Source organism: Geotrypetes seraphini, chromosome 5, assembly GCF_902459505.1.
Source record: "Geotrypetes seraphini chromosome 5, aGeoSer1.1, whole genome shotgun sequence".
Lineage (NCBI taxonomy): Eukaryota > Metazoa > Chordata > Amphibia > Gymnophiona > Dermophiidae > Geotrypetes > Geotrypetes seraphini.
In genome coordinates, this window is record NC_047088.1 from 215,260,154 (window position 1) to 215,273,501 (window position 13,348).

The 13,348-nt window shown below is 41.4% G+C and overlaps 1 protein-coding gene across 4 annotated transcripts in view; it reads right to left on the reverse strand.

Annotated features, from left to right (window-relative positions):
- Positions 1–13,348, reverse strand: part of TANC1 (tetratricopeptide repeat, ankyrin repeat and coiled-coil containing 1) — a 294,220-nt gene that overhangs the window by 155,660 nt on the left and 125,212 nt on the right. For 3 of the 4 annotated variants that reach the window (XM_033945447.1, XM_033945446.1, XM_033945448.1), the window contains exon 3: positions 1,009–1,194. In XM_033945447.1, coding sequence (XP_033801338.1) covers positions 1,009–1,194 — 186 coding nt within the window. Of the gene's footprint in view, positions 1–212; positions 290–1,008; positions 1,195–13,348 lie in introns of those variants that run through there. The other variant, XM_033945450.1, reaches the window with a different exon arrangement.

The following is a 13,348-nucleotide window of genomic DNA, read 5'->3' on the forward strand; positions in this document are numbered from 1 at the left end:
GATATAGGTTTTGAAGTCGACCTTGAAGCTTATAAATTAGAGAGAATAGCTTTTTTTTTTTTAAGACAAAAATGTATTCATATCTATATCTATTTATGTGAAATTTTCATTATGGATATCCTAAATGTAAGGCCAATTTGTAGGACTGTTCCTGGTGTTCAGAAAGAGAAAAAAATAGAGGTGGGGTGTGGGAGAGAGGAGGCTCAACTTACCACTGGATTACTGCAAAGAATAGCAGCTGTTTGTTCTTAGGGATAAGGCTGAACAAACCAGTGAGATCAATCTTCACCTAAGAGGAGTGTCACATATGCAAATATAACTTAGCTACTATTTTCATTTTAACATGCGTAAAAACAGACAGATTTCTTAGAATTAAACCTTTGTTTCCTTCTAGGTTCATGTCAAAATTAGCACAGTATAATATGATCACTATACAGCAGGGCTGCCCAAGTTCGGTCCTCGAGATCTACTGACAGGCCAGGTTTTCAGGATATCCACAATGAATATGCATGAGAGAGAGATTTGCATACCAAAAAAGCAGTGCAGGCAAATCTCTCTCATGCATATTCATTGTGGATATCCTGAAAACCTGGCCTGCCAGTAGATCTTGAGGACCGGACTTGGGCAGCCCTGCTATACAGTATAGATATGTGCCACAATTAAATTTGAAAGACACAGAAAAAGTACATACAGCTAACCTATTATGAGGGGGTGCTGAAAAAGTTCTCAGCCCAACCAAGAAGAGAATGACGTGGATACGGTTCAATCAATGAGCTGAAACAATGTCAAAAAATACAATTTCATTTCTGCAAATTGCCACTTAACGAAATAATACTCTTTTCAGCTTCAGAGGCAAAATAACGCTCAGAATATAGGAAGTTGGTTGGTTGGGCTGAGAACTTTTCAGCACCCCCTCGTATGACCACATTGACAGATAAATATAGATACATATATGCACACTTAGAAATTCATCTAAAACATTTTCATATAAAACAAGCAAAGTGTTACCTGGAGATTTTTTATTTGCACGTGATTGCATTGAATAAGATTGACGTGGTAAAAGAGGGGATGAAGGTAATGACATTGAAACTCCTTTAGCACAATTCATTCTGTTTACATCTTCAGACCAATTACCTAAGGGAAAATTGGCGCTTTGATCAGATGTGGAACTAACTTGAAATGTGTTTTCTTCACCTGCAAGATATCAAGCAATTTAAGAAATTCATCAACATATCAATTATATAAATTACTACCAGAGAACAACTTTTTTAAAATCCTTTTTTAATCTGAACAGCTGATAAGAGGATTCTCTATTAACTGGCATACTCAGGTATGAAACCAAAATGATTTACAGAAACTGCTGTTTGCTAGCAATAATATAGAAAAAACCAATAAAATATAATACGATGAATGAGGCAAGAATAGGTAAAAGTATTTCTAAACCTCTGTTTAACAGGTAATCAAAATATTATTTACTTCCTAGCCCTAACCACTAAAGAAATGAACCTACAAGTGCTGTTTTAATATGTACATTTCTAATACTGATCAGGTCATTGCTTTCACTGGGATTTAATTTGCCTGCCTCCAAGTTTCTCTCGACTGTATTTTCTCCTTACATTTGGTCATTTCACATTGTATTATTGTTATGCTGTTAACACTATTTAAGTTGTTTATACTGACCTATACCTGTTATACACTGGGTGAATCTCTTCATAAAGGCGCTTAATAAAGCTCAATCAAATAAGTTGCTAAATACTTCAAAATGTTTATATTTGGTCAAAATACGACTCCATCTCAGCATACCTCAGACAACTCCACTGGCTACCCATCTCCCGCTGTCTATCTTTCTTTCTTTCTCCCTCCCTCCCGCTGTCTGTCTCTCTCTATCTGCTTCTTTCTATCTGTCCTTGCCCACTATGCAGCAGCAGCATCTCTCTCCCCCCACACACACACTTCCCTGTGCAGCAGCCACAGCACAATTCCCCTCCCCTCTATTTCCCTGTGCAGCAGCATTTCCCCCCACTCCACTTCCCTGTGCAGCAGCAGCATTTCCCTCCCCCACTTCCTGTGCAGCAGCCGCAGCAGCATGCCCTCCCCCTCCATTTCCCTGTACAGCAGCATTTCCCTCCCCCCCAGTAACCTGTGCAGAAGCCGAAGCAGCTATCCCTCTCCCTCCATTTCCCTGTGCAGCAGCATTTCCCTCCCCCACCCAACTTCCCTGTGCAGCAGCAGCAGCATTTCCCCCTACCCCCCTTCCCTTCCCGCGGTCTGGCCTGCTCCCTTAGTCCTTTGCTGCCCCCATCCCCCTTCTCTTCCCGCGGTCTGGCCTGCTCCCTTGGTCCCTTGCTGGAGTTTATTCTTAAGTTTAAAAGTGCCGCGGCGGCTCCTCTCACGATCTCTGCCTGCGTTGGAAGTTTTCTCCGACGCAGGCGTGGCTCGTGAGAGGAGCCTCCACCGCGGCTTTTAACTTAAAAATAAATTTGGGCTGGTAGGGCTGTATTTCCTGGATGGAGGACTGCTGCTTCGATGGCTTGAGGAGGTGGAGAGCAGGGAGGCCAGTGCTTTTCAATTTCTCTGTTGGCCACTGGCACAGCTAAGCGCGCATGTGCACTCCTGCCGGCCACGGACCTAAGGATCACGGATCATGCAGGTAGGTGTGCGCATGCACGCTTAGCGTTCTATTATAGTAGATAGTAATCAAGTACCCTTAGGTATTTTTTCTATTTGTCCTGATAGGCTCACAATCATGTTATTTTTGATTAACTGGTATTGATACTAGTATTACAAATAGTGAGCCCTCCAGGGCCAGAAAATTACACAGAATTAGCAAAATTTGATCATCTGATAGTTCAGTCGATGGTGATTGCTCATTTGAATTATTTAGTAGAGCAAAATAAAGTAGCTCGTTTAGGTTCCCTTTTATCAAGCTGCGTTAGGATTTTTTATCGCCAGCCACTGGAATAAAAGCTCCGACGTTCATAGAATTCCTAAGAGTATCGGAGCTTTTACCTTAGCGGACAGCGATCAAAATCCCTAACGCAGCTTGATAAAAGGGGGTCTTAATTAGTAGATCTTTTAAATAGGATAGAGTAACACCTCCATTTTTGCTACTCCATCAGCTTCCAGTTAGAGCACGTGTTAAATTTAAAGAGTGCTCTATTTATTTAATTTTACATGTATTAGTCCCACATTATGGGACTCATTTTCAAAAAAGATAGATTTCCAAAAGACAGCATAAACCAGCATTTGAGATGTCTTATTAGTCAAAAATTCTAAGTAGGCATTCTTAGAACAGACTTTCTAGACGTCTTTCTGATTGTTTTGTCAGTGCTTCCAAATCTTAAGGTGGCATGTTAGAGGCATGTTTTGGGTGGGCTTAGAACTTGGACGCTCATGAGGCATAATCAAACCTTTAACAAAAGGTCTTGGGCTTTTATTTTTTTTTTTTTTACATTTGGAGCTAGACCTGTTTTAAAAAGCATCTAAATGCTAGAAAAGTGCCTAACCTGACCGGATGACCACTGGAGGGATTAAGGCATGACCCCCCCCTTACTCCCCCAGTAGTCAGCGACCCCCCTCCCACCACCTAAAGATGTTTAAAAAAACAGTACATTCTAGCTTGTTTTAGGAGGGGTGATGAAAAGTTCTCAACTCAAGCAGCTTCAGATGTTAACACAGACATTTGAACCTAGAGAGCAGAGGGGCACTCTATGCATTACTGCAGTAAATTTCACATTAAAAGTTCCATGTACAGGTGTCATCATATCTTACTTATAATGTATGGTGAGCCTTCCAAAACCTACTGTATCTACGTTAAGATGTCACCTGCAGGCATAAGGGCTATTGTTGTGGTGTACAGGTGGGTACAGTAAGTTTTGGATGGGTTTTGAAGGGCTCACTATACAATGTCAGCAATTCATAGTTACATGTGTGCCTGGAACTCTGAAATATCCCTCTGCTGTGCTCAGCTCTCTGTGAACAGTTTGCTAAGAATGCTGGCTGCTTTGAGGTCTGAAAAACTCTTTTGTGCGTTTTTCATGTAGATGTAGTTATATTCGAGAATGGGCAAAAAAAAGATAGATGTACTAAGGACAAAAACGTCTGCATAGGTCAATTAAAAAAAAATGATAAGACGTCTTGCTGTTTTGATCATAGACATTTTATCTACTGGATTTCTAGACGTCTTTCCCAAAACATTAAAACTCAAACTTAGACGTCCTATCAAAAATGCCCCTCAAGGAAAATGCTGTATCTGCTGGTTTGTTTGTATCTTGTCTTTTCCTAATAAACAGGTATGCTCCTCCACATGCTTAATAGAAATTGTAATGTTGCAGGGAGATCATATATGATCTTACACTACCTGCTTTCTAAGAAGGTTAAGTGTAAAGCAATATCTGCAGAGTTTTCTTATCAAGCCACTTTCTGGTGGCTTGATCCATCACTAATGGCCCATTTTATCAAGCCATGGTACAGCGTTTTAGCATGAGCCGGTGAAGTAAATGCTTCGATGGTCATTTAATTCCTATAAGCATTGAAGCATTTACCTTGCCGGCTCCTGTTAAAATGCTCTACCACAGCTTGATAACAGGGAGCGTAAGTTACAAACAATTTAGGAAAAATTTGAAACTTCTCTTTTTGGTAAGTTTGACCTAAGAGTTAATATACATATATTAATGTATTTTTTCATAGGAATGCCTAGTTTCTTGTTTGTAAACCACACAGAACTTTTTGGGGTAAATCTGGAAATGTAACGTAATGTAATACTGTGACTTCCTTTATTCCATCCAGTGAAGAATGCTACATGGGATCCCCTTTCTGTCATCTGGATGTGCCAAGTACCACGTCTAAAATATAGATGTCCATTTTTTTAAATTTGGACCTCCCTTTCCTTTCAGCAATTGGAGTTGGACTTCCATATTTTATCTCCTCCCTTGTCATGTCCCAATGACACCCAGACACCCCCTTGCCAAATAGACATATGGTGCCATTTTGCTTTATAACTGAAGCCAAGCTGCATACTAAAGTTGATTTTAACCCCTGAAGAAGCCTTTAAAACGGCGAAACGGGTCCCATAGGGCATTAAGCCATAAGAAGCTACCGACATCCAGCTGAAGTACCAGCAACGAATAACAAGATAAGTGCTGGTTTTTCTATTCTAAGGCTGCATTATAAGATTAGCACTTTATATTGATTTTTTGCACAAAGCACTTTTAATAATTTGGTAAATATCTCAGAGCTCGATGAAAGATACCACATACCTGCATATACTGTTTAATAATAATTGTGATTTAAACAGAGCAGGTTTCTGAGAGCTCATGAGGATATAGATACTTTGAAAACAATTATTCATATAAGTCCTGTGTTACAGTTGTCTGGAAATATAGAGGACTTAGTCCATTGTGATACATTTAGCATATGTCAGTTTTAGACATTCATAGACTAATTTTATAAAATTGGGATTTGGACATCTGAATGGATGTCTTAAATGCCAGTTTTCAGATGTACAAAATATAGTTTCTAAAATAAGAGCCTTAAGCCTTCCCTCAAGTCCTATCCAGAATGAACAGACACTGCATAATATATTTTAAATGATCTGGAAAATACATTCATGTAATTTTACCTCCATGCATTCAATAAATATCCATTTCTGTTAAAGGGAAAGAAAGTGTTTTGGAATGATTTCTTACATTTTTTTATTTAAATAACTACCACAAGGATTTGATTACAGTTATTTTGAGCAGTACATTCACTGTGGTTGTTCTGGAACTTTGACTCGGCATGGAACTATGTATAACAAATACAATTACAGAGAACCAAAAGGTTTATGGAAAGCTGGTAAGAAGAGATTCCATTTGGAGATACTCAGAACAAGTAAACACCAGCTTATGTGGTCATGAAAAGTAAGGGACTACAGGGAAATCTTTTTCATTTTAGTATATGGAGGAAGCACGCACACACTAACCCCCAGTTCTTTTTTGTATCACAAAGTAATTGAGATGAAACAGCAAAATAGAAGGTCAAAAGTGTTTTGCTAATATTTTTTAGTTTATGTGATTTCTTCTTTTCTTCCGAGATGCACTAAAATCCAGAGGGTTCCCCCACCCAGAGGCAGCGATCATTTGATTTCAAAATTGCTGGCCACCATCAGAACATGGACCTTCTAAGCTAAGTTTCGCAATTCATAATTTTGATCATTTTGATACTGGTAATGAAATGTTGACAATGTAAGAGCTGTTTTAGGGCCCCTTTTACAAAACCACAATAGCAAGTGCTGACGAGGCAAGTGAATAGGCTGCATCATATTTGCCAAGCAGGAATCACTACTGCAGCTTTGTAAAAGGTGCCCTTAATGCAGAAGCATTTTTTCTTTAATAAGGAAAATATTTTTTTTGCCAATGACTTGATCTGATAAGTACAGATGGTTTCTGGTGCTTTTGTAATTTATCTGAGGCTTTTTCCTTCCTATTTTTGAGTCATTCACCCATAAATATATAAAGTTTAGTAGACTTATCAGTTTTATATTTTTGGTTTGGCCAGACTCCATTTCCTCACTTGGTGTGTTTTCCCACTTTACAACTCAACATACAAAAAATATTCTATTAAAATTCTAGTTTCATGTCAGATTTGCAACTAACTCCTTTCGTTGCCAGATACTGTGAAAAGTTAATAAAAAAATCCTGCAAATAGATACTAACGGCCTCTTTAACAAAGCCACGCTAGCAGTTGCGCCCCGTTAGGCCCCGAAGCCCATAGAGATTTAAAAGGCTTTGGGGCTGTTGCCGTACAGCAGCCACTAGCGCGGCTTTGTAAAAGAGGCCGTAAGATCCAGATGCTCAAAAGCTTACCGTGCAACCAAGACTTCTTGTAGCCAGTTTTACTTGCAAGTTAGCTCAGCCTCCAATGCACAAAAGGATTCTTGGGGGCTTTTACCAATTTAACAAACTCATATTTGAAAATAAAAATGAATTGCGAAATAGGCACCTATCCTCAGGCGCAATTCTATAAAAGAAAGGTGCCTATCACATGACGCCTAGCGGAGCTTAACACCAAAGTAGGTGTGTTTAGGAGTGGATAAAGACTTAGGTGCTGTTGTTAGGTGCGATTCTCTAAAGGACTTAGGTCTAGATTCATTAAAATCAGCGATTGTCATTAAACCTGTTTTCACTAAACGGCCCACTGCGTGTTTTTCCCCTCGATCGCCCATTTTCCAATCCGGGCATGCAAATTAGTAAAACCCCATGCAAAATAGCCAAGTGATTGATTCACTTACATTACTTGGTTATTTAGCATCGGGTTTTACCGATCCTAAAACCCAATTGCTGTAGACCTGTTGGTAACTGTGTTACCGACAGGTCTGCCTGGTTTTTTTCTTTCCAATTTTTTTCAATGGCACAGATATTTTGCCATCTTTTGGGAGTTGGGGGGAGTGGGAGCTCGGGGGTGCTAGCGTGGGGGTGGGGGCTTTTTTAATGGGACAGATGGTGCGTGTTTAAGTTGCACAGAACATCTGTTCCATTAAAAAAAAAGCAGAAGCCCTGACAGCAGTGACAGGGCTCTGCACATGTGGCATTCGCTCACTGAACGATTGAGTCGGTGGGTTTGCATGCAAATCATTTGCATACAAACTCGATAGTGATTCAATCGCTCTTGGAAAATTGGCCAGAGAATCGGACAACAGCGATTGGGTCACTATCTTTAGTGAATCTAGCCCTTAGGTGTCTATAATGTAGGCCTTTAAAACCCTGGCCTATATTATAGGTGCCTAAGTTTAAGTTAGGCACCGCTAATCATGATTCTGTAATGGGCGCCCAAGTGTGATTGACATGCAAAAGGCACCTAACTATAGGAGCTTATCTTTTTCAGGCACCCATTACAGAATCTGGCCCTAGGTGCCTACAACTTTGACGTAGGTGTCTACACTAAGACACCTCCCAGTACCTACCCGGAAGTAGGCATGATTAGGGGTGAAATTTGGGCATGAACTGAGTTAGGCACCAGGATTTTAGGTCAGGAAAACCCTGGCCTAATATACCGGCAACAAAAATGTACATGCCTACCAGTGCTTAACTTGATTTAGGCACCGCTGAGCATGATTCTACAAATGGGGCCACTTTGAATGATGTTCCTCTGGATGATCTATATGCTTCGAATCATGTAAAGCTGATTGGCAGCATTACTCCTTAGACAGCTTTCTTTCCCATATAATCTCTGCATTCTTTTGGCATTCTCATGGATGATTCGGCTCCTACTGATGATTGTGAAAGCTGGCCATTTTTAAATCCTGAAGGCAACTAGATTCTATACCGCATGTTCAATCTTCTGGAAACAGGCTGGACAGTAAAAACACCATAGGAATATAATGGATGTTTTTAACATTTAGCACATGCTAACACAGTTGCACCCTTTGATGAATTCCTCCCCTAAGTGGATTCTGCACCAATGGAACTGTTTGGCCTTCCAAAATAAAGAGAGCACCCCATGCTTGTTTATAGCATGCTCAAGGACTAAGACATCACATTTCAGTTTCAGTCCCCGCCAAGACAGGAAGAAACTTCTTTAGTTATCTTACCAACACATTTTGAATATGTGTTTGCTGTGCTCATAATAAGACTCTTTTCTTTATGGTGGAGGAGAAAGATGAGATGAAATTCCCACAGACTACTCCTTGCCATTGCTCCACGAGATGGAAGCCAAAGAGGATGCATGTGAATATGCAAATTCACACTGATATAGCAAAGAGTAAGATGAAGAGATCTGAATGAGTGTCTTTCTGCAAAGAAGGACCTAAGGAGTGAGCGTGCTTACACTGAGGCAACGTTAACTGTTACCAAATGCTGGAGTAGAAAGCATAGGTCACTGTGTAAGTCACTGACAGAAGAGGTGGGTCTGTGCTGAACATGTCTTTCAGAATGTTGGGAAATGTTTCAGAGAACACAAGAGAGGAGAACCAACAGATTCTGCAGTGAAGGGTTCGAAAGCAAAACAAAGGAAAACTGCAGAAACCCATACAATGATGTAGGCTACGTTTATTGAATCAAAAGCGGTTAAAAACAACACCTTAAAATCAAGAGACCCAACATAGTCCGTGTTTCGGAAAACACACCTTCATCAGGGGTCCGGAAAAACCAAAGAAGTTGAAACCGCCAAAAAACTCAGCCTGACATGCTGCTCGTTTCAGGGGGGGGAGAGAATGGAGTTTCAAGCAAGTCTCCCCCCCCCACCCTCCCCGAAACGAGCAGCATGCCAGGCTTAGTTTTTTGGAGGTTTCAACTTATCTCTGGTTTTTCCAGACCCCTGATGAAGGTGTGTTTTCCGAAACACGGACCGTTTCAGGAAATGCTTCAGAACATATACTGGTTACAAAAACTCACTCCTCCAATTAAACCAAAATCATCGAACCAGATCACAGCTTAATGCTAATCTTATTTACTTATTTCTAATGTAGCAACTGACATATATAAAATAGTTGCCTTATTCCAAGAATCATGTCTCAAATGTTTAGAGCCCTCAGAAGTGGCACTCTAACCTGAAATTTTTCTGTTAAACGCCACTGTGCTTACTCATCGGCTCTCTTCTTGTTTACTTAGTTCATCTTCTCTTTAATGCTTTTAAATTCCTTTGAATTCTTTTAAATATAAGCAATGACTTATCTTTAAGCCGTTTTCATTTTCCAAATGCTTAGTACAAACTATTGCCAAACTGGCATTATCACTTCTCCACGGTCAGAATTAAGTGGTGGAGAAGTGATTCTTGGAATAAGACAACTGTATACAGTAGCTCTGGCAGTAAGCATTGCCAGAGTCATGGAGGATTCTGAGCTTTGGTGGCATCTGTGGATATTTGGAAATGGCGGGGTGAGGGGAGGAGGACAAGAGCCACAAGATGTTGGCAAGGCTGAGCTACAACTCAACTAAATCAAAAGAGAAAATGTTTTAGATGTCGGCACTGTTTAGGAGATAGTTTTGTGGACTAAACAAGCCATTGCGGATTTTCAGAGCTAACCAGTTTAACCAGCTAACATTACTCACACAAATTTGAACAGATAAACAGCTAACCTCTTCTGCTCTCCTGAAAAATCTGCCCAAATGAAACATCATCTTTACCATTCAGTGTTGTTGTTTTTTTAATGGAGTCACATTTTGAGAGAGAGAGAAAAAAATGGGGGGGGGGAGGGGACCACAAATGCAGTCTTGGGAAGAAGACTGGAAGCACAATGGATTGGTTTAGGTGTAATTCCAAAACTATTTTTGGGAGGAATTTTGGATGAGTTTGGAGAACCATTATATTATAGTAAAATGTTCTAAAAGGTGAATTCAACATAAGCACTTGAAGTTCACTTACTCGGAAAGCAGATGTAATGGATAAGAGGAATACTACTTTCCAAGTTAAATGTTTAAGAGATGAGGCTGAGATTGGCTCAATGAAGGCTTCATCAGAGTAGAAAGGATAACTTTAAGGTCCCAGCCCACAGGAGGAGGTTTGAGAGGTGGTTTGATGTAGTTAAGGCCCTTCATAAATCTGGCAGCCAAAGGCTGTACAGAGAGTGTTTCTTAATCAAGTAGGGTGTGGAAAGCACTAAGAGTACCAGGATGTACCCTAACTGAAGTAGTTTTAAGACCTGAGTCAGAGAAGTGAAGGAGGTAATTCAAAACTGATGGAAGAGAATAAATGTCTGGGTCCAGAAAATGGAGATTACACCATAATGTAAATCAAATCCTCTTGAAACAATAGCAGGGCTGCGTGGAAGGTTTTCTAGAAGCTTCAATAATAGCTGTAACTGGATCAGATAACGTAAGAATTGTCATACTGAGACATACCGAAGGTCCATCAAACCCAGTATCCTGTTTCCAACAGTGTCTACTGGCTGAGAGAGAGATACCATGCTGTGAGACCTAAGGAACGCAGATTGGGACGGAGGAGAGAACCTTTGTTCTGTGTGAGTAAGATTGGAAAGAACCATAGTGTGATGAGCTTCCATACACTGAGTTGTAGGAGAGGAAACCAAAGCTGAAGTGGCTGGCTATCGACGAAATCTGAAAAGAGTTTTCCTGACTAATGGTAGTGGAGGGAATGCATACAGAAATTTAATTGTCCAGTCGAGGAAGAAGACATCTGATTCCAGACTATCTGGAGTGTAGATTCGGGAACAGAAGGTCAGTAGTTTGTTGTTGTGAGGAGATGCAAAGAATATCTGACATAATATGGTCAAGTTGAGTGACCATTCGAGAGATTGTAAAAAATTCTACTCAACTTGTCTGCTAAGACATTTAGGCCCCGATTCTGCAAAGTGCGTCCCGATTGTAGGCAGCTGTAGGAGTCCTACAGCTGTCTAATCAGCCAATCGGGAGGCGCGTTTTCTAAAAAAAATGCTCCCCAGACAAGCCGCCTATATTGAAGGTGCCTCCGGGAGCCTAGGGAGGCCCACAAGCCTGTCTAAGCTCACCTAAGGCTAGGCGGTAGCCTTAGGTGAACCTAGGTGGCCCTACGTGTCTCCCTAGCAGAGCGGGAGATGCTTACAATGTAGGCTAGCAAAATGCTGGCTTACATGGTAAGTAGACGCGGCCGCTATACTTTATCGCGGCAAGGGATCTCCCTGCCACAATTAGTATAACGGCCGCAGCTACAGCCGCCAGTCTCCCCAAACCCCCCCCCCCGACGTTCATGGCAGGAGGGTGCCCAACCCCTCCTGATGAAAGAACCCGCCCCCCCAAAGATCGTCAGCAGGAGGGTGCCCAACCCCTCCTGCTGGACACCCCCCCCCAACGACCCTCCCAAACAAAATGTCCTAACTGCCCTCCCCGGACCCCCCCCAACGGCCTTCCTGAAGATCGCCGGCAGGAGGATGCCCAACCGTCCGGCCAGCAGGCCCACCTCTGTCCAAATGAGGCGGGCCTGCCCCTCCCCTGCCCAACCCACAGGATCCTAGGGCCTGATTGGCCCAAGCACCTAAGGCCCCTCCAGGCCTTAGTTGCCCTGCTAAGTAAACTGCTAGTAAGAATATATTTCAAGAATTGCCCAGGACCAGATTTGGATTGCTTCTTTGCCAAGTGGGCGAGATCCTGTGCCTCCTTGCTAGTTTATGTAGTAAATGGCTACTTGGTTGTCTGTTCAAACAAGAACTACGTGACTGTAGAGATGATCTTGAAAAGTGTGGAGAGCATTGTGAATTTCTCAAAGTTCAAGGAGATTGATTTGGAGGCATTTCTCTTGAGGAGACCAGATGCCTTAAGTAAGGAGACAATCGAGATGGACTCCCCATCCAAGTATTGGAAGCATCTGTTGTACTTTTTAGTGTGGTGGAACATGGAACCTGAGGTTGTGGGTTCAAACCCATGCTGCTCCTTGTGACCCTGGGCAAGTCATCCCCATTGCCCCAGGTACATTAGATTGATTATGAGCCTGCTGGGACAGACAGGGAAAAATGTTTGAGTATCTGAATAAATCCATGTAAACCGTTCTGAGTTCCCCTGGGAGAATGGTATAGAAAATTGAATGATGGGCCAGGGAGAACCACCATTGAAGAGAGAATTGATGTTGCACACAGTTCCTGGGATAGAGGTACTGTGGCTTGAGACCATTGAGACCTTAGGTGCAAACAGGCAAATGGTGTCACGTGGACAGTGGATGCCATGTGTCAGGAGATACATATCTGGTGAGCAGTGATTCGTTGAAACAATAATACTTTGTGACATATTTGAATGAGAATAACTAGGAGGTGAATTATTGCAGTCATAAATTTCTATGCTTGTAGTGGTATTGGAGCTTTGACTAACCAGTCATATAGGTAAAAGAACACATGAAAACTGTGTGAGTGAAGAAGAGCAGCTGTTACTATCAAAGTCTTCATAAACACTCTTGGTGCTGATACCAAGCCAAATGGGAGCACCTTGTACTGAAAATTATGTGGTCATATTCGAAAGCGGAGGAATTTTCTGTGAGCTGGACGAATGGCTATATGAGTATATGCTTCTTTAAGATCTAGAGCAGTGTTCTTCATCCTTTTTACACCCGTGGACCGGCAGAAAAAAAGATTTATTTTGTGGACCGGCAAACTACTAGGACTAAAATTTTAAAACCCCGTTTCCGCCCCATCTCAGCGAGCTCGGTCCCCACAAATCATCTGATCCCATCCACACAAGCCTCAGTTATGATTTTATATTGAATGTATTTTATTAAAGTATAAAAAGAAACAATATTCTGTAGAATTGTCATTTTATAAATACAAATAATTCAGAGCAAGGATCAACAAAACCCCTGTCTCCCCTCCCCTTCACATATATCCCCTCTACTATCAAGAAAACTGAACAAGCCAAATTATTACAGAATGCTACACAGAAATATCATGTTA